We start from the raw sequence: 17,456 nt of genomic DNA, 5'->3' as shown, positions 1-17,456 counted from the left end.
AATGAATTCCATCACGTTATAGGTTATTTTATTTTCTAAATTTTGTAAGTAGGGTCTTCTCTAAATAAATAAATAAATAATAATAATAATAAATTGTAAGTAGCTTCTCAAAAAAAAAAAAAAAATTGTAGGTAGGATCTTTTAATTTCGATCCAGTGGACCTGCAATGGTTGCTTCTCATTTATTATGGGTGGTACTGATGAGCCGAGGTGGAGTATGTGTGGGTATATATATATATATATATATATATATATATATATATATATATATAATATAATATAATATAATATAATATAATATATAAAGGAAGCATATTCCACAAGAAGTGGCTGTAGTTTAGTGGTAAGAATTTCACAATGTACACTTTGTACTAAGTTGTTAAGTTTATTATTAACTTAGATAAAAATTCAAAATTTAGGGCGCAAAAAGTGCTTTCGAAAAGTTTAGGATGTAAAGTGTAATATGAGGTATAGTTTAAGATGATAAAGTGTAATTTCTCTTAAAACGAAAGAGAATTGTTGGCAACTCCCAATTTGCTGAAGAAGAAACATAAAACCATAGACTGCAACATCACACCATTTGCCCAAACTCAACACGATGTTGTTCTATAGCCCATTAGTTACACTTTACCGTTCTAAATTATACCTCATGTTACACTTTGCACTCTAAAATTTTCGAATGAACGTTTGCATCTTAAACTATGACTTTTGTTATATTTTGCACCATGCTATTAAGTTTGTTGTTAACTTGGATAAAAATTCAAAGTTTATCGTTAACTTAGATGAAAATTCAAAGTTTAAAATGCAAAGTGTAATTTTTCTCAAAAAAAAAAAAAAATGCAAAGTGTAATAAAAAGTATAATTTAAGGTAGTAAAATGTAATTTACTTTTTGCTTTTAAGGCAGTGAAAAAAGGGACAATTAGGTCTTTTCACGTGGTTTCATATTTTGCTATCCAAGTTATCAATAAACTTGAGTGCAAAATGCAACCAATGTCATAATTTAGGGAGCGTGCGTGATTCGGTCAGTGCGGTTTTTTTCAAATTTATTACCGAATCAATAGAGATTGGTTTTTTCATAATTGGAACTGATGCACCCCACCTAAGGTTAGTTTTCTAACTTATAGCAGTTTTTTGCTGTTGGTTTTGTTGGTTTGGAATATTAAAAAAAAAAAAAAACTGTTTTTTTTAATAATAAAAAATTTGGGCTTTCAAGCCCAATATCAACTATCAACCTGTTCAAGTAAATACTGTAAGGACACAATTCGTAACGACCCGTAACTGTGTTGGGTTCGTATGTAAAAAGGCCCAAACAATATCATTTGTAGAGCGTGGACTTGAAAGACTAGACCTCAGTCACCAGACGGTGGGTTTTTCGTGGTATACATACATGGTTAAGTCGTTTTCGTCCTAAGAGTTTTTCTCCTGGAGGTGGGCTGGGAAGCTCTGGTTTTTGGCCATTTTCCCCAGCCACTTCTTTGGTGCACTAATTTTTACATTATATAGTCCTTCTTGGTTGATCTTAGCCCTCCACTTATGGGTCAAGCAGGTGCTTACTTATGTACCTGTCCCATCAGCTGTCCCCTCTTACTTTCTGTTAGTTGTGATGATCGAAGTTACACTGTTCAAGCGTCTTTTCTCATTAACATGACCAGGACGCTGGCGGGTGCATTTAATGCGGAGGGGACGTATTTTCCTTGATCCGATTTTGCACTGTACCTCCACGTGGGCCCCATTCCATTCACATCCCCTTCAGGGGGCTGTTCGGGGATTGCCTCCATCGAGACGTTGCTCTTCCCATTGAAGTCCTGGAGTGCTGAGGATAGGGTCGTCCTCAGCTGTTCCCTTTGACACCTCGGCCTTTGATCACTCGTCCTCGGCACACTACCTCCTGGGCACGGGCCCTGAGCCCGAATAGAGCGTGGGCCGGATCATAAGCTCCCCGGCCCTACAAATACTAAATACAAACTTTAAAAAAAAAAAAAAAATTAACAGGCCATCAAAAATCTAGTCACGCATAAATCAGAAGCAAAAGAAAAGTTAAATTAAAAAACAAAAAAAAAGTAAAAATACCAAATAATATTTTTCTCCATCCAGCCAACACACAAAAGCATATTCCAACCCATACTTATAACATAATTACTCATTACTCAATCAGACACTAACAATATACATTACTCAATCTCAATATATATATTTACTCAATCTCAATATATATATCAACTCAATAGAGAGGTAGAACCTAAACAACTAAAATCAGAATATAATGCAAATAAAATTAATATGGACTTCCATGTAAAAATAAATAAATAAATAATTTTTTTGATCAAATAAATGTTTTACAATGAACATATACTATAACAAATAAACAAGAGCCAATGCCTAATAAGTAGCTCAAAATCCCCAAGTCAAAAAATATGCCAAACAGAAATTGCTCACCAAGTTTGGGACTCTTTCTCAAATTACCCAAAAAAAAAAAATCACGAATTTTCAGAAAACTCTTATCCAATAAAAAAGAAAAAAAAAAGAAAGAAAGAAAGAAAGAAAAAGACCCAAATGTACTAGAAACTCCCATATTAGTACAAGCCACAGACATAAGGTTCATAGGCCTCCACGTATCAGTTCGACCTTATCAAAAGGTGACAGCCTCCAACAGCAAAAACCCTCAAAATCCCAGAAAGCAAAAAAGCTCAAAACTCTCTCTGTGAATGATTGAAGAGTGATAGCTCTCTTAGTCTCCCTCAAAATCAAATTGCTGGAAAAAAAAAAGATGACAGTACTCGTGAACTTAGAGTATAGAGAGAGAGCGAAGAAACAGATTAATTGTTTGTGACTATGAAACTCACTGGCGGTGTTGCAGCGGATTGGCAGGGGGGAGCACTAAGCAGCAGCTTCAGTGTTACAGCAGCAGAGAGGCGAGAGAGAGAGAGAGAGAGTTCTGAGGTAGGTTATGTGAAAAGAACAATTTTATGCTTGTTAAAATTTGTAACCCTAAACTAAAACGACGTTGTTTTATTATTATTATTATTATTATTATTTTAAATTTTAAAATAGCCCTGTGAAACAGAAACGTTCCGTTTCATTAAGTCATATATTAGGAAATAGGAATCATAGATTCATAAGGCTCGTTTGATACATGTGTTTAAAAACTGAAAATTGTTATTTGAAAACATTTATAGAAGTACATGTGGGTGAAAAAGTGCATTGAAATATGTGAAATATTATTTAAAAACTGAAAATGATTGTTTAAAAACACAAACCAAACACCCCCATAACATCATTGGCTTATAGAACTGTACTTGAGCATTAACATATCGGTTCGGTACAACTATCGGTAATCGAAATTGATTTCCGATTGCATCACCGCACCGGCATCGGAAAGACCACTAGTTTCCTCTTGCCGGCCTCGGCTCCTGCGGTCGGCTTCAGGTGCGGTGTGGTTTCTCGGCTCCGGCCAATTGGAGCATTAACATATCGGTTAGGGTATAAAAAGTGTATTCGACAATATTATTTATTTATTTTGAGAAAGTATTCGACAATATTAAGGGGCAAAGTGTAACGAGCCCATTTAATTTCAACCTATTCCCAAATCAAAACCCCACGAACCTATCAAAGTCATTCCTTTTCCTCCAGAATTTTCCACCAACGCTTTTCTTCTTCTTCTTCTTCACTCTCTCTCTCTCCCCCGTAAACCCAAAACCATGGCCAAAGAAGCAGACCCAAGTTTAGGGTACCTCACCCGCAAAGACACGGAGGTGAAGCTTCCGAGACCGACACGTGTCAAGAACAAAACTCCGGCGCCGATTCAGATCACCGCCGAGCAGATCCTCCGTGAAGCGCGTGAACGACAAGAGGCTGAGATTCGGCCTCCGAAGCAGAAGATCACCGACGCGACTGAACTCTCCGAGTACCGGCTTCGCAAGCGGAAGGAGTTCGAAGACCTAATCCGCCGCGTGCGATGGAATATCAGTGTTTGGATCAAGTACGCGCAGTGGGAGGAGTCTCAGAAGGACTTCAATCGAGCTCGCTCCGTTTGGGAACGAGCTCTCGAGGTGGATTATCGGAACCACACGCTGTGGTTGAAGTACGCAGAGGTGGAGATGAAGAACAAGTTCATCAACCACGCCAGGAATGTTTGGGACCGTGCCGTCACTCTCTTGCCGAGAGTGGATCAGTTGTGGTACAAGTACATCCACATGGAAGAGATGCTTGGCAATGTCGCCGGAGCCAGACAGATCTTCGAGCGGTGGATGAGTTGGATGCCGGACCAGCAAGGTTGGCTTTCCTACATCAAATTCGAGCTCCGTTACAATGAAATAGAGCGAGCTAGGCAGATTTTCGAGCGGTTCGTGCAGTGTCACCCTAAGGTCGCTGCTTGGATTCGCTACGCCAAGTTCGAGATGAAGAATGGCGAGGCTGCTAGGTCGAGGAATGTCTATGAACGAGCCGTTGAAAAACTCGCTGACGATGAAGAAGCCGAGCAGTTATTCGTTGCATTCGCTGAATTCGAAGAGCGGTGTAAGGAATCAGAGCGTGCTAGGTGTATCTACAAGTTCGCTCTTGATCATATACCGAAAGGAAGGGCTGAGGACTTGTATAGAAAATTTGTAGCATTTGAGAAACAGTATGGAGATAAGGAAGGAATTGAGGATGCCATAGTGGGGAAGAGGAGGTTTCAGTATGAAGATGAAGTGAGAAAAAATCCATTGAATTATGATTCATGGTTCGATTATATTCGATTGGAAGAGAATGTTGGGAAAAAGGATAGGATTAGAGAAGTGTACGAGCGAGCCATTTCAAATGTGCCTCCTGCTGAGGAGAAGCGGTATTGGCAGCGATATATTTATCTGTGGTAAGTAATGTGGTTGAGAATGCAGTTTGAAGTTCGATTAATTCGAGTTCATATGCTCAATTTTTGTTGCTGATTTTTTGTTTGTGTGATTTATAGGATTAATTATGCATTGTATGAAGAGCTTGATGCAGAAGATGTGGAGCGCACAAGAGATGTGTATAGGTAAGTTTGTGATTGTCAAAAACTTATTTTTGTGGTTGGTAAAGTTGATGTACTGCATAAAGTTTATGTTTAGACTTAAAAATGTGGCGGATAGCTCTAACAGATTGTGTTGTTTTCAATGTATGCTTTTGCATGATATTGTTCATACTTCACTTGTATTTGTTGCTGTGTGTGGCAAAAATAAATTCAAGGTTGTAATTTAGATGTTTACACGAGGTGGTGTTGTGTTTCACATGCTATTTTGATGCAGTTCTCTTTCATTTGTAGTTCTTGTTTCATGCATAGTATACGGATCCTCTACCATAACTTTGAGTGTCCTTTAGTAGCAATATTTAATATGGTGTGAAACTCAACTCCAAATGAATAACACTAGTGCACTAAAATAATTAATTGAAAATGCAGGTTTGCTCTAAGAAATCTGTAAATTCGATTAAAGGTGCTTTAATTTTGAATTCTTTTCAGTTACTTCTCAAAATGTCAAGTTCCATACCCAAAAATTTGTTAGGTTTATTTTTCTGAGAGTATAAATTGAATAGTACCCCTGATGTGGTCAATAATTCTAATCTGTTTATGTTCAAAAGAAGAATAAGATGGTTTGGTTATGTTAAAAGAGGAGAGCGATTAGACAGGTTGTTAAAAGTTGTAGAATTAAAGTAGTGGAAACATAGAAATTATTATACTGTTTATGTGATGTAGTAGGTCAGTGAAAAGATAGATGAAATGGAGGTGGAAGTAGTGGGCTCCAAATCTTTCTTTGCATTATGAATATGGGCAATTGAAATCAAACACTGTTTCAGCATCAAACAGTAAAAATTTGGGGCTTTTAAGTGAAACCCTGTTTCCCACTGTTAAGGAAAAAAAGATAGCGATTGAGAGATCTGAGACTATTAAGAGGGGGGGGGGGGAGAGATCTGTGTTTGTGCTTCCTAGTTTACACAAATGAGTGTTGAAAACAGCACCCAAAAAAAAAAAAAAAACACTTTACATTTTCAATACTTCAGTTTATCTTTATGGTTATAACTTATAAACGATGTGACTGTTGATTACTTAATACATGATCATAAATTTCAGTTATGTAGGAGATTTTATGCTGTACAATCAATTTGGTTTCAAGTTTTTTTGTTTTTTTTGTTTTTGGTTCCTATGAACAATTAATAAGGAATTGTAAGTGTTTACAACTTGGAAATCTCTCTGATGTACATTCATTATAAAAATTACAGTATGAAATCTGTTAATGTGAATTAAGTTACTTACACAGTCATTCACAACGGCACTTGTAACTGGTTTTCCTATGTATGATTCACACGAGTGGACAAACCCAAGTGACTTTGAAGAGATTGCTCACTTACTGTTAATTTTTCCAGGGAGTGTCTGAAGCTCATTCCTCATGAGAAATTCTCTTTTGCAAAATTATGGCTTCTAGCTGCTCAATTTGAGATCCGGCAGCTAAATCTCAAGGCTGCACGACAAATCCTGGGAAATGCAATTGGCAAAGCTCCTAAAGATAAGGTCATTTACTGATTGAGTTTAAATATGTACTATATTTGGCATGTTCCACATATTCTCACACTGGTGATTTTGCTTTTTAACCCAATAGATATTCAAGAAGTATATTGAGATAGAGCTGCAGCTTGGAAATATAGACCGTGGCCGAAAGCTTTATGAGAAGTATTTGGAGTGGGCGCCTGAAAACTGTTATGCATGGAGCAAGTATGCGGAATTAGAGAGATCTTTGTGTGAGACTGAGCGAGCTAGGGCAATCTTTGAGCTTGCAATTGCCCAACCAGCACTGGATATGCCAGAGTTATTGTGGAAGGTACATGCAATAGTTTTTCAGTAAATTTTCTGTTACTCATAAAAATGAAAGAAGTTATTTCAGGATGATGTTTGTAGATGCTGTTTCTTGATTCCTTCCATACTTTTTCAGTAAATTTTCTGTTACTCATAAAAATGAAAGAAGTTATTGTTTCTTGAATCTTAATCCTGCTATTCCAGAAATAATGAAAAAGGGGCCCTATCTGATAAATAAATGAAGTTCATTCATTTCTTTTTGTGACCTAAATTGGGTCAGTTCTGTCTTATTGTCTGCTTTATTTTGCCACTTGATATCCCATAATTCTGCGGATGTGATGATCACTTTTTTGGTTACAAGTGTAGTAATTTGACTTGATTGTAAGAAAGCTTTGGCATACTTTTTTAAAGCTCGTTGACTAAACTGATTTTTAGATAATTGGTAATAATACATTTATTTATTTTGTGACAGGCATACATTGATTTTGAAATATCAGAGGGTGAATTTGAAAGGACCAGAGAGCTCTATGAGAGGCTTCTGGACAGAACTAAGCACTTGAAGGTCTGGATAAGCTATGCAAAGTTTGAGGCGTCTGCCATGGAGGAGGATGCTAAGGATTCAGACTTGGTAGAAGATGATCTCCAGGAGCATCATCATGAACAAAAGAAGCAATGCATTCAGCATGCTAGAAGTAAGGAATTTTTGGCAAAATCTTATTGTTTACTTCTTTTAATTTATAGTTTGATTGTGTTTAAATTCTATCACAAATAAAACAAGCTCTAACCCTTTTCTTTTGTTTTTGTATGAATCAGGGGTTTTTGAGAAAGCCATTAACTACTACAGAACATCTGCACCTGAGTTAAAAGAGGAAAGAGCAATGCTACTGGAAGAGTGGCTGAACATGGAGAGCAGTTTTGGGGAGCTTGGTGATATTAGTTTAGTCCAGGCTAAGCTGCCAAAGAAGCTGAAAAAGAGGAGGCAGATGGTGTCTGAGGATGGTCCGGCTGGGTATGTTAATTAACTTATAAAAGTCTTATTAAGATTTGATATAATTGTGTTCCTTAAATTCTTTAGGCTTTTCCTTATTTGCCAGTACTAACAAGTTTAAATTGGCAGGTATGAGGAATACATCGACTATATGTTCCCTGAGGAAACTCAGACGACTAATCTTAAAATCTTGGAAGCTGCCTATAAGTGGAAGAAGCAAAAGATTTCTGATGAAGACTAGCTTGGTAACCTGTTTTTGTAGAATTGTAGCTTTTGGTGTAAATACACAATTGTTTTTTTTAATGTTAATTGGGTGAAAATGAAGTAGTTTAGCTGCTAATCATATTTTTCTGGAATGAATGATTGCACCCCCAAAATCAGTTGAGGGAATTTAAGAGTTCTACGGAGTGTCTAGATTAGATTCTGAGAATTTATTATCATAGTGATGAAACAAGCATATCCTTCTAGGCTGAAATTTATTTTATCAATTCCTGAAATGCACTTTGAACTGATTGTTGATTATAGATAGTGTCATGTGATATCCACTATGGAGAAATTTTTCATAGACATTTTATAACTTATGGTGCATTTATTGTGTTATTAGTAATGCCACAGATATGGTAAGCTCTAGATGAATTTGCCACTGTACATGGCATTGGATGAAAGTTTTATATTGCATGCCTTTTTGATCTTAAAATTTTCTTTTATTTGGGTTAAGAGAGTGTTCAAAAATGTAGCCAATAGTATGGCTAAGTGCTGCTGTATATAATTCAGTACTGATCTGTAACAGTTCTTCCCTTCCCCTCTCAGTCTGGGAGTTTTGGAAGGCTGATGTTGGATTTTCTTTTTGAAACCGATGTTGGATCTTTTTCAGTTTAATGAAAAGCTACTAGTTTATTATAGATGAAAAAAAAAAAAGGTTCCCTCCCCAAGCCCATGCCCCATAGGTAATATGGAATCAATAGTTTAAAGGTTTAAAGCTTTATTTTTTTCATAATAGTCTCAGCAACTCATCCAGATGAGCTTGAATTTCCCTTGGATGAGGGAGACAGTAGTCAATCTGGAAAAAAAAAAGGGAGAATGGGTTGTGCAAGTGCAATAAGATCAGGTTGTAAAGCATAAATGTTTTAGTTAGTACCAGACATATCCATTGCACCTTGAATGTTCTGATAAAAAATAATGAATGCGAGAATTTGTTGCACTTTTAGCCATATTAGTCACACAGCATAATTGTCTAAGATCTGCAAACAGTGCTCTACTACTCCAATGGGTCTCCTGGACTTGTTGCTAACTGTTTTTCAGTTCCTTTACTGTTGGTGAGGAGGATGATATTTGAGAACCCCAACTATGTTGCTTTTTTATTTTATTTTTTATTTATGACTGCAGCTTGTATTGTTATCTGCCTAGCTATAGCTTTGGATTGGGCTTTTGTGGTATCACAATCTTCCAAAAAAAGCTTCCCTCCCTATCAATGCCTTGGAATGCAATGCCACTTGTACTTTCTTTTATGTTTAGAACCACCTGCTTTGATAAGGAGCTGCCATTCCTTTCTAAATTGGCTTGATGTTGGAACCAATGCCACTTCCCACATTTGTGTGTGCTTATTGTTACATAAATCCATCATAAGTGGACCTTTTTAAGTGCTACTTAAATGTCCACATGTATAAATTTCTAGGATCATGAATATTGTGAACTAGACTAAAAAGTTACAACTACTTGAGAGTGGCAAGGATAGTGTCCATAATCCATATGATGTATTGTGGTCCTTATGGTGCATCATCATGCATACTAGTGGAAAATATGAGGGGTGGTTGGGGGAATCTCTCCCGATTTATTGGAAACAAGTCAAAGCTATATAGGCTTACAAATTCCTCGCATAAATTTGTATTCTGTAACACCAAATTTTTCCAAATTTCCAATCAACCAAATAAAAAACAAGTCAAAACTAAAGGGTGAAATTTGCAATTTAGATAAAAAAAAAATTATTTGAAAATAGAAATTCAACACATGAAACTTTTTTTTATATATATTTTTATTTTTAAAATCAATTTAAAAACATTTATGAAGTTAAAATAGTTGTGGAAAATTCTATAATTCTAACCTTGTAAAGAGGTCTTCAATTTCCCATTTCCTCGTCTCTAGTGCCTATTGGTAATTTACTAATTTACCGACATACCCATTTCCTCATCTCTATTGCCTATTGGTAATTTACTAATTTACCGACATATATTGCGTGGGAAGCATGACCAGCCATATCTAATACGAGGACATAGTTTAGTAATCACAATTACCTGCACTGTTTGCAGTTTGCACACATAAGAAGAAGAAAAATAAATAAATAAAATCAAAGTGACTTTTGGCAGGGTTTTTTTCCCTATGCATTTCCTAATGGGCTAGAATGCAAGGCAAAAATGGCCCATTACCATCAATTTTGGAAATAATTTGCTCAGAAACACTGTTTCCGAACTATATAGCAATCTACCACTTTTTCGGGCCTATAGCGGCGTTTTCCTGAAAAATTTTTTTATAAGTCCCATAACAGGTTCAAGGGGCCCTATAGTGGCGTTTTTAAGCCCTATAGTGACGTTTTTGGGCCCTATAGCGGCGTTTTCCTGCAAAATTTTTTTGTAAGTCCCATATTCAAGGGGCCCTATAGTGGCGTTTTTAAGCCCTATAGTGACCTTTTTGGGTCCTATAGCGGCGTTTTCCTGTAAAATTTTTTTTATAAGTCCCCATAACAGGTTCAAGGGGCCCTATAGTGGCGTTTTTTAAGCCCTATAGTGACGTTTTCGGGCCCTATAGCGGCGTTTTCGGAAAAAGTGGTATTTCCCTAATTATTTCCGAAACAGTGCTCTGTTACTAAATATTTCAAAAATTAATGCTAATGGGCCATTTTTGCCAGAATGCAATATGAAAAACAGTAGCAGTTCAATTTTAGGGCAAAAATGGCCCATTACCATCAATTTTGGAAATAATTTGCTCAGAAACACTGTTTCCGAACTATATAGCAATCTACCACTTTTTCAGGCCTATAGCGGCGTTTTCCTGAAAAAATTTTTTATAAGTCCCATACAGGTTCAAAGGGCCCTATAGTGGCGTTTTTAAGCCCTATAGTGACGTTTTTGGGCCCTATAGCGGCGTTTTCCTGCAAAATTTTTTTCAAGTCCCATAACAGTTTCAAGGGGCCCTATAGTGGCGTTTTTAAGCCCTATAGTGACGTTTTTGGTCCCTATAGCGGCGTTTTCCTGCAAAATTTTTTTTATAAGTCCCCATAACAAGTTCAAGGGGTCCTATAGTGGCGTTTTTTAAGCCCTATAGTGACGTTTTCGGGCCCTATAGCGGCGTTTTCGGAAAAAGTGGTATTTCTCTAATTATTTCCGAAACAGTACTCTGTTGCTAAATATTTCAAAAATTAATGCTAATGGGCCATTTTTGCCTACCATCGGTTTTCAGGCCCCTTTTAATGTTTTGTTATTCGAATGGAGTCAATGGACTACATACGTCACTTGTTTTATTAAAGTGTTTGGATTTTACATGGGTTATGAAGGTCAGGTTTTTGGGTTGCTCTTTTATCTTGGTTGCATTTCAGTTGATACATTGAGTCAGTCAATGACCCGGAGTAAAAAATAATAATTCAAGTAAAGTTGTCTTTAGATATAGTGCAGTGCCATACCGAATTCAACGTCTTTGACAGTGTCAATAACACTTAAGGTCTGTTTGGATACAACTGAAAATTGAAACTGAAAACTGAAAAACACTATAGCAAAATAATTTTTAAATGTGTAAATAGTACCGTGAGACTCATTTTTAATGAAAAAGTTGCTGAAAAGTGAAATTTGTGGGTCCATAAACAGTACATGATATGCACTGATGGGCTGAAAAAAGTTTGAAAAGTCCAACTTTACGGCTGCTGTTCCTTGAACAGTGCATGAACAGTAGCTGCAAGTCTCAAAAACGCGTGAAAAAAAAAAAAAAAATGGAAAAACGCAGACGCAACCATTTCAGCCGAATCCAAACGTAGCCTAAGACAACATTTTTTTTTCCAGTTGTTGATGACTTATTGTGATTAGAGCAACATTAATTTCACCTAAAGCTAGTCCATTTTTATTTTGCACCAATCAGAACAAATTATGTCAAGAATGGTGAAAAATGTTATATCCTTAAGACTGATTGATGACAACATGCCTCCTCCAACTGGCTACAATAGAGCATTAGATGGGTTTTGCCAGCTTTATCACTAGTGGAAGATAATTCTGAGAGGTATGAGTATCAAGTCATAATTGGGCTCCTCTTGGTTTTGTTAGTGCTGAGGAAGATGACTTGGTTCAATGGATTTTGTCCCCCTAGTAAATAGATATGGTACAGATTCTACACAAGTACTTAAACAAATATTGGCCAAGAGATAAACCCAACCTGGTTTCATAGAGAAGCTCGGAGCTTTTAAGATTCTACAATTGAGATAAGCCAAATTCTCTATCAGTACCCACAATTTATCCTAAAAAATTTGGAGGATATATTCTCTCTATTGTGATGCATGGTACACTCATCTTGCATACTATAACGAAAACGAATTCAAAATTGTTTAAAAGGAAAAGATGATGTTGCATCTTTATCCTTTGTAACAAATAATAGTGAAACTTATAGTATATCAATCAACACTCACTCTTTTCCATGACCGAATAGTTTGGCTTTGGTATAGTGGGCTATTATCATTTTCATACAATGAGGAAAGAAGCTTTATAAGTAAAAGTGGAACATCTATTCGCCATGATCGCTTCTCCTATAATAATAATTAAAAAAAGAGAGCAAAAAACTGTTTTCTTTGGCCCCCTTATCGTCTAAACGGTATACCCTTCCAAACATTTGAATTGAAACATACTTTAGGCATTTGATAATTTCCTAGCTTGAGTTGAAGAGATGCATTGTTTTTTAGAACAAGCCCTTATTTAAGATGTATTTTCTTTTCGTTATGAATAATATATCAAAAAAAAAAAAAAAATTGAGTCCTCAATTACTTAATAATTATAATGATCAAGCCTAAGTAAAATTGTCACCACTAATTCTGTATTTAGAAAAAGAAAAAAATGAGCAAAGTTTTGTTTATTATTTCTATGTAAAAAGTAGCTACTTGGTACAATCAACTTTTTTATTATATAGTATATGATAGAATTTATTTAATATATGATATTATTATACATGACAAAGGAAAATTTGGTTTGTGTATCCATCATCACTTCTTTAAGGAGATATATCTACCGCAGGATAACTTTTGTTATAAATATTCTTATTATATGATATTATTATTATGTCATGGAAATCCAACCATATCATAGCACATGGAATTTCAAGAATCACAAGCATACATGTGCGGCAAGATCTGCAAGCCCAACTTTGAAACAGAAAAAGGGCCATCACCCATTGACCCACTGTGAGATCCCCTTGGATTCTAAACACATTCTATAGTGCCCAAAAGATGTGACTATGCCAACGAAGAATCACAATGAGTAAAGAATGCCAACTGAAAGCGAAAGATGAAAGATAAAAGGAGATGATTGTCTGTAAGAAAAAGAAACCAAGAGAGACACAATCTTCTTTTTCCCAACTAATCCTATCTTAAAAAGTGCCAATAATGAAAAATGAATAAACAAAAAAATTACAAGTTAAATGGCTGAGCTATCCGAGCTCACCTTTTCTTCTTGACCAACCAATCGGGGTTCAAAGATACAAAATCAATCTTTTGAACCCATTACTGCCAGTATAAACAAGTTAATGTCATTGGATGCTCTCTGCGTCCGAGACATTACCATCTAGCAATTAGTCTATAAGGAAGAATCCAAAGCCAATATTTAGTTTCTACCTTATGCCAATACACAAATGAATATGGTTGTCCTAATCCTAACAACTACTTAAAAATTAAAAAAAAAAAAAGACTCCCTACAGTTCTAGACCAAACATGTATATGATGATGAAGATGGTAATATTGGGGCATGAATTGAAAAACGAAGCAAAGATGGTTAGTGGAACAAGCTTTAACATAGCCCTATATGCCTGTTCCATGTATGAATGGATCCCCATGCTGAATTCTTGGATTCCTTTCCCCTGTTATGCTAGCTGATCAGACATCCTTTTGAATCATATCAGTAACTTAATATTCTTTCCTTATTCACTTTTTTCTCCTTTTGCTTGTGACCCTTTTCACCATTTTATCCATGTTGTTAGTCTTGTAAGAAGACATTGTTTTTTTTTTCCTCCAATGGAATTTTAAGTTGATGAATTCTGTTCAGAAGCTGTCCCAGAGGCTTGTGTAGCACCTGCAGCTGTTCCATTCACCCCTGCTGTTGATGTTGCACCTATTGCATTTCGTATGCAAATTCTATGGTAAGAATGGATTGTATTTTACTTAAAAATGAACACTGGAGAATGGTTTAAGATATATCACCTGTGCTATTAGTTGTTGGCATTGAAGAAGGAAGAGAAAGTATCCCAGTAGAGCCATAGTTCTGAGGCAAATATGGGTACTGTATCATTTGGGGATATTGAACTCCAAAACCCTGAGCCTGGCTACTTTGTGCGTATTGTGCATAGAATGGGTAAAAATTGTGGTACATCCCAGGTGGTCCTGCTGCCCCAGAGGTGGCATAATAAGGAGAGAATTGTTGACCCCCATAAACACTGTAATAGTTCTGTAATATTGACATCAAACTCAAAATCAAGCAATGTAATGTAGTATTTACCATTTGCAATATATGCACACACAACTGTACTAACCATAGGATACATAGCATCTTGGGAATATCCAGTGTACCTGAAAGTTGACCAAAAAGATTTTTAAAGGGTGAAAAAAACACAGATTGACAGGGAATAATAACAAACCAATGAATAGAACAAAGTATTAATTAGTCTAAGATTTTTTCCTAGGACCTTTCTAGCTTACCCATAAGCTGAATAAGGAAATGTGTATTGACCAGTTGGTTGATGGTAATATGCAGATGAGGATCCATGATAAGCAGGTGAAGCTGCCAAGCCAGTTGCCGGTCTAAACCTTCCTGAACCTGACATTTTAATTTAAAACAAAATCAAAATTTTTTTTTGGGGAGTACCCTATGGCATTCAGATCCATATATATTTATAGCATCAAAATACATATTCAGTGAAATCCATTTGCAATAGCTTGCTAAGGTTGAAATAGAGACTGGAATGATAATGAGCATGTTGTGTTGGATACCTATAATCCAACATTACTCATTTCGACATTGTCTCATGATCCATATCAGATGAATACTTAATGATCATTGACCTTGGCTACAAAGTTGATATTGGAGGTGTCCATTAATTGTCTATATGTCATTTTCTCAACAAAAAAATAAAAAATAAAAAAAAGAAAAAAAAAAAGGGAAAAAAGAAATGAGAAAGATGGGAGACCATGTTGAGGAGTTGGTGGACGAGTCTTCTGGGCACCAAGAGATGCAAGATTGCAGTTTGCTCTCCTTCCATCAATCACGGGAGATGGGTTTTGACATGCTCTCATGGCTGCCTCTGGATCCTTAAATGTAACCTAAGAAACCAAAAAAACAAAATAAAGACCCGGTTTTTTCTGATCAGACAAACAAATGAAAAAAACATAGATATAGGCAAACGCCATTGGAAAGCTTATAAAGGATCCAAAGAGGAAAGGAAATGGGCTTACAAAACCGTAACCCTTGGATCTCCCAGTGTTTTTATCCGTGATAACAACAGCCTCCAAGATCTCACCAAACTGCTCAAAATACCTTCTCATTGTATCCCTTTGAGTCTCCCAAGCCAACCCACCAACAAAGATTTTGGTTAAAGTTGTGTCATTGTACTGCCCCGGATTGTTGTTGTTACCACCCACCATCTGAAATTGCCTTTGTTGAGACATGAAAAATATCAAACACACACAAAAGAAGCAAAGCAAAAGTGGCAAAAACCCCCCAAAGGAAAGGCAAAGATAGAAAAGAATAAGAATGAAAACCCAGCAGAAGAACAAAACCAAATGATCTCTCTCTCTCTCCACAACCCAAATATAGAGAGAGAAGAAAGAAAAAAAAAAAAAGAGGCAGAGATTTTGGTAATTAAAAGCAGAAAGAGCCAATTTGTTTTTTTGAAGATCACATCAATGAAATCACAAACACTCGTGCACTTGCGATTCCGTTTGTTGTTGTTGTTCTTCTTCTTTTAACTTCGTATATATATATTTTTTTGGGTTTAGAGAGAGGCCTATAATAACTGCCACTTTTTCCACAAGCACAACAACAACAACAACTCCTCAGATTCCTCAACGATACTCCGTAACGAGAATATGATTACTGTTGAGGTTGGAAAGGAAGGGAAAGAAAAAGAAAAAACTATCTAAGAAAAAATATTTATATACAACACAATTAATAATGTTATATGACACAGAGAAAGAGATTATAAAGAAAGAGAAGGTGAAGAAGAAAAAAGAGGAGAGCGACAAAAAAGATAGTAGTGGGCACCCACGACAATAGTAAGCATAGAGATAGAGAGAGAAAGAGAAGGTGTCCAATGAACATGCACTGTATTAAAGACTAAAAGACGAACCTTTTTTGCTGTATCACCACTTTCTCTCCGCTATAATATTGTTGTTGTACATGTTAAATAATAACAATAATATATATATATATTTGTGGGAGGTGGGTCTGCTCAGTGCTCACTGCTGCCTCTCTGCCTTTGCATTTGCATTAGCATTAGCGCTAGACAACAACTACTACAACATTTCTGTGCTTCGCTGTATTCAACCTTCCATTTTTTCTCCTCCAACCTCCTCTTGTTATTGCCTGCCTCTTCTGTTTATGGCATCTGGTGGGGCTCAATGCTCCAGGATATGAATGATGCCCCTGATAGACACACACACACGCACTCTCTTTTCTCACTCTTTCTCTGTTTGGTCCTGTTCAACTTCCTCTCTGAATCTGCAGCAATTCTCTTAACCGAAAAAGTACAAGAAATGGGGTTATGTTTTGGTGGGCCAAAACTTTCTGGCACAACCTTCTAAACTCTCTCTCTCTCTCTCTCTTTTTTTTTTTAGTATTAAAAAAAATGATGGGTAAATAAGTGAAATTAAGCTGAGAGTAATTCTGGGGGCACCTCAGGTTTTGATAATTAAGCAGTGTCATTCCCTGAATTTAGCACTAATTGAAAACTCAAAACTACCCTCTCTTTTTTTTCTTTCTTTTTTCTCACTAAAAGTCTAAAATGGGTGTAAACTGTAAGGCATTTACTCACCTTAACCTATCTTATCAACGTCCTAGATACACCAAAACATCAATCGTGGTCCATGGCCCTCCTGCCTTTTCCAAATTTGTCCATGGGGGTCCCCTCTCTTATCTCTAATTAATGGTTTTCAAAGTCCTCCTAATCTAACTACGTACGTTACATACATGACACTCACTTGCACTGCATTATCATTATTATAATTAGTTCTGCAACCGCGTGAGACAGAGTTGTCAACAGCTGACCTTAAGCTTGGATTAGGATTTAAAATTCGAGTTGACATGTATAGAAATATGACTTAATTAATTATGAATAATGTTAGAGATATAGACTATTTTACAATTTTTTTTACAAATTACTGACGTGTTGAGTGATTATTAGTAAATGAAAAAGTAACATTAATGGTGGATTTAG

At 36.2% G+C, this 17,456-nt stretch overlaps 2 protein-coding genes across 4 annotated transcripts; one reads left to right on the top strand and one right to left on the bottom strand.

Moving 5' to 3' along the window:
- The first annotated feature begins 3,326 nt into the window (after window positions 1-3,326).
- On the top strand, window positions 3,327-8,369 carry LOC115955833 (crooked neck-like protein 1). The gene is made up of 7 exons (XM_031074197.1): window positions 3,327-4,849; window positions 4,946-5,011; window positions 6,376-6,520; window positions 6,609-6,827; window positions 7,275-7,494; window positions 7,616-7,811; window positions 7,920-8,369. Exons 1-7 carry the CDS (start codon window positions 3,699-3,701, stop codon window positions 8,029-8,031), a joined length of 2,109 nt encoding a protein of 702 aa, XP_030930057.1. The 5' UTR covers window positions 3,327-3,698; the 3' UTR covers window positions 8,032-8,369.
- Window positions 8,370-14,033: 5,664 nt separating this feature from the next.
- Window positions 14,034-16,820, bottom strand: LOC115954922 (probable RNA-binding protein ARP1). 3 transcript variants are annotated; one of them, XM_031072922.1, is made up of 7 exons: window positions 16,371-16,820; window positions 15,478-15,676; window positions 15,213-15,345; window positions 14,725-14,842; window positions 14,559-14,595; window positions 14,230-14,473; window positions 14,034-14,140 (listed from the first exon to the last, which is right to left on the bottom strand). In XM_031072922.1, the coding sequence occupies exons 2-7, from the start codon at window positions 15,664-15,666 to the stop codon at window positions 14,052-14,054; spliced, it is 810 nt and encodes a 269-aa protein (XP_030928782.1). In that variant the 5' UTR covers window positions 15,667-15,676; window positions 16,371-16,820; the 3' UTR covers window positions 14,034-14,051. The 3 variants fall into 3 exon arrangements, with proteins under 3 accessions (XP_030928782.1, XP_030928783.1, XP_030928781.1); XM_031072923.1 differs by having other exon boundaries at window positions 15,478-15,666; XM_031072921.1 differs by lacking the exon at window positions 16,371-16,820 and having other exon boundaries at window positions 15,478-16,280.
- Between the last annotated feature and the right edge of the window lie 636 nt (window positions 16,821-17,456).

Source organism: Quercus lobata, chromosome 8, assembly GCF_001633185.2.
Source record: "Quercus lobata isolate SW786 chromosome 8, ValleyOak3.0 Primary Assembly, whole genome shotgun sequence".
In the NCBI taxonomy this organism is placed as follows: Eukaryota; Viridiplantae; Streptophyta; class Magnoliopsida; order Fagales; family Fagaceae; genus Quercus; species Quercus lobata.
The sequence above is the reverse complement of the archived record's forward strand: the minus strand, read 5'-3'. Positions and strand labels throughout refer to the sequence as shown.

Excerpts from the sequence above, each read along its gene's own strand:
- LOC115954922 (XM_031072921.1), bottom strand. The coding sequence starts at position 15,690 with ATGTCTCAACAAAGGCAATTTCAGATGGTGGGTGGTAACAACAACAAT. Across the intron at positions 15,346-15,477 it reads GATCCAAGGGTTACGGTTTT|GTTACATTTAAGGATCCAGA; the intron begins GTAAGCCCATTT and ends TTGGTTTCTTAG. Across the intron at positions 14,141-14,229 it reads GCCAACAACTAATAGCACAG|GTGCAACATCAACAGCAGGG; the intron begins GTGATATATCTT and ends GAAATGCAATAG.
- LOC115955833 (XM_031074197.1), top strand. The coding sequence starts at position 3,699 with ATGGCCAAAGAAGCAGACCCAAGTTTAGGGTACCTCACCCGCAAAGAC. Across the intron at positions 5,012-6,375 it reads CGCACAAGAGATGTGTATAG|GGAGTGTCTGAAGCTCATTC; the intron begins GTAAGTTTGTGA and ends TAATTTTTCCAG. Across the intron at positions 6,828-7,274 it reads TGCCAGAGTTATTGTGGAAG|GCATACATTGATTTTGAAAT; the intron begins GTACATGCAATA and ends ATTTTGTGACAG.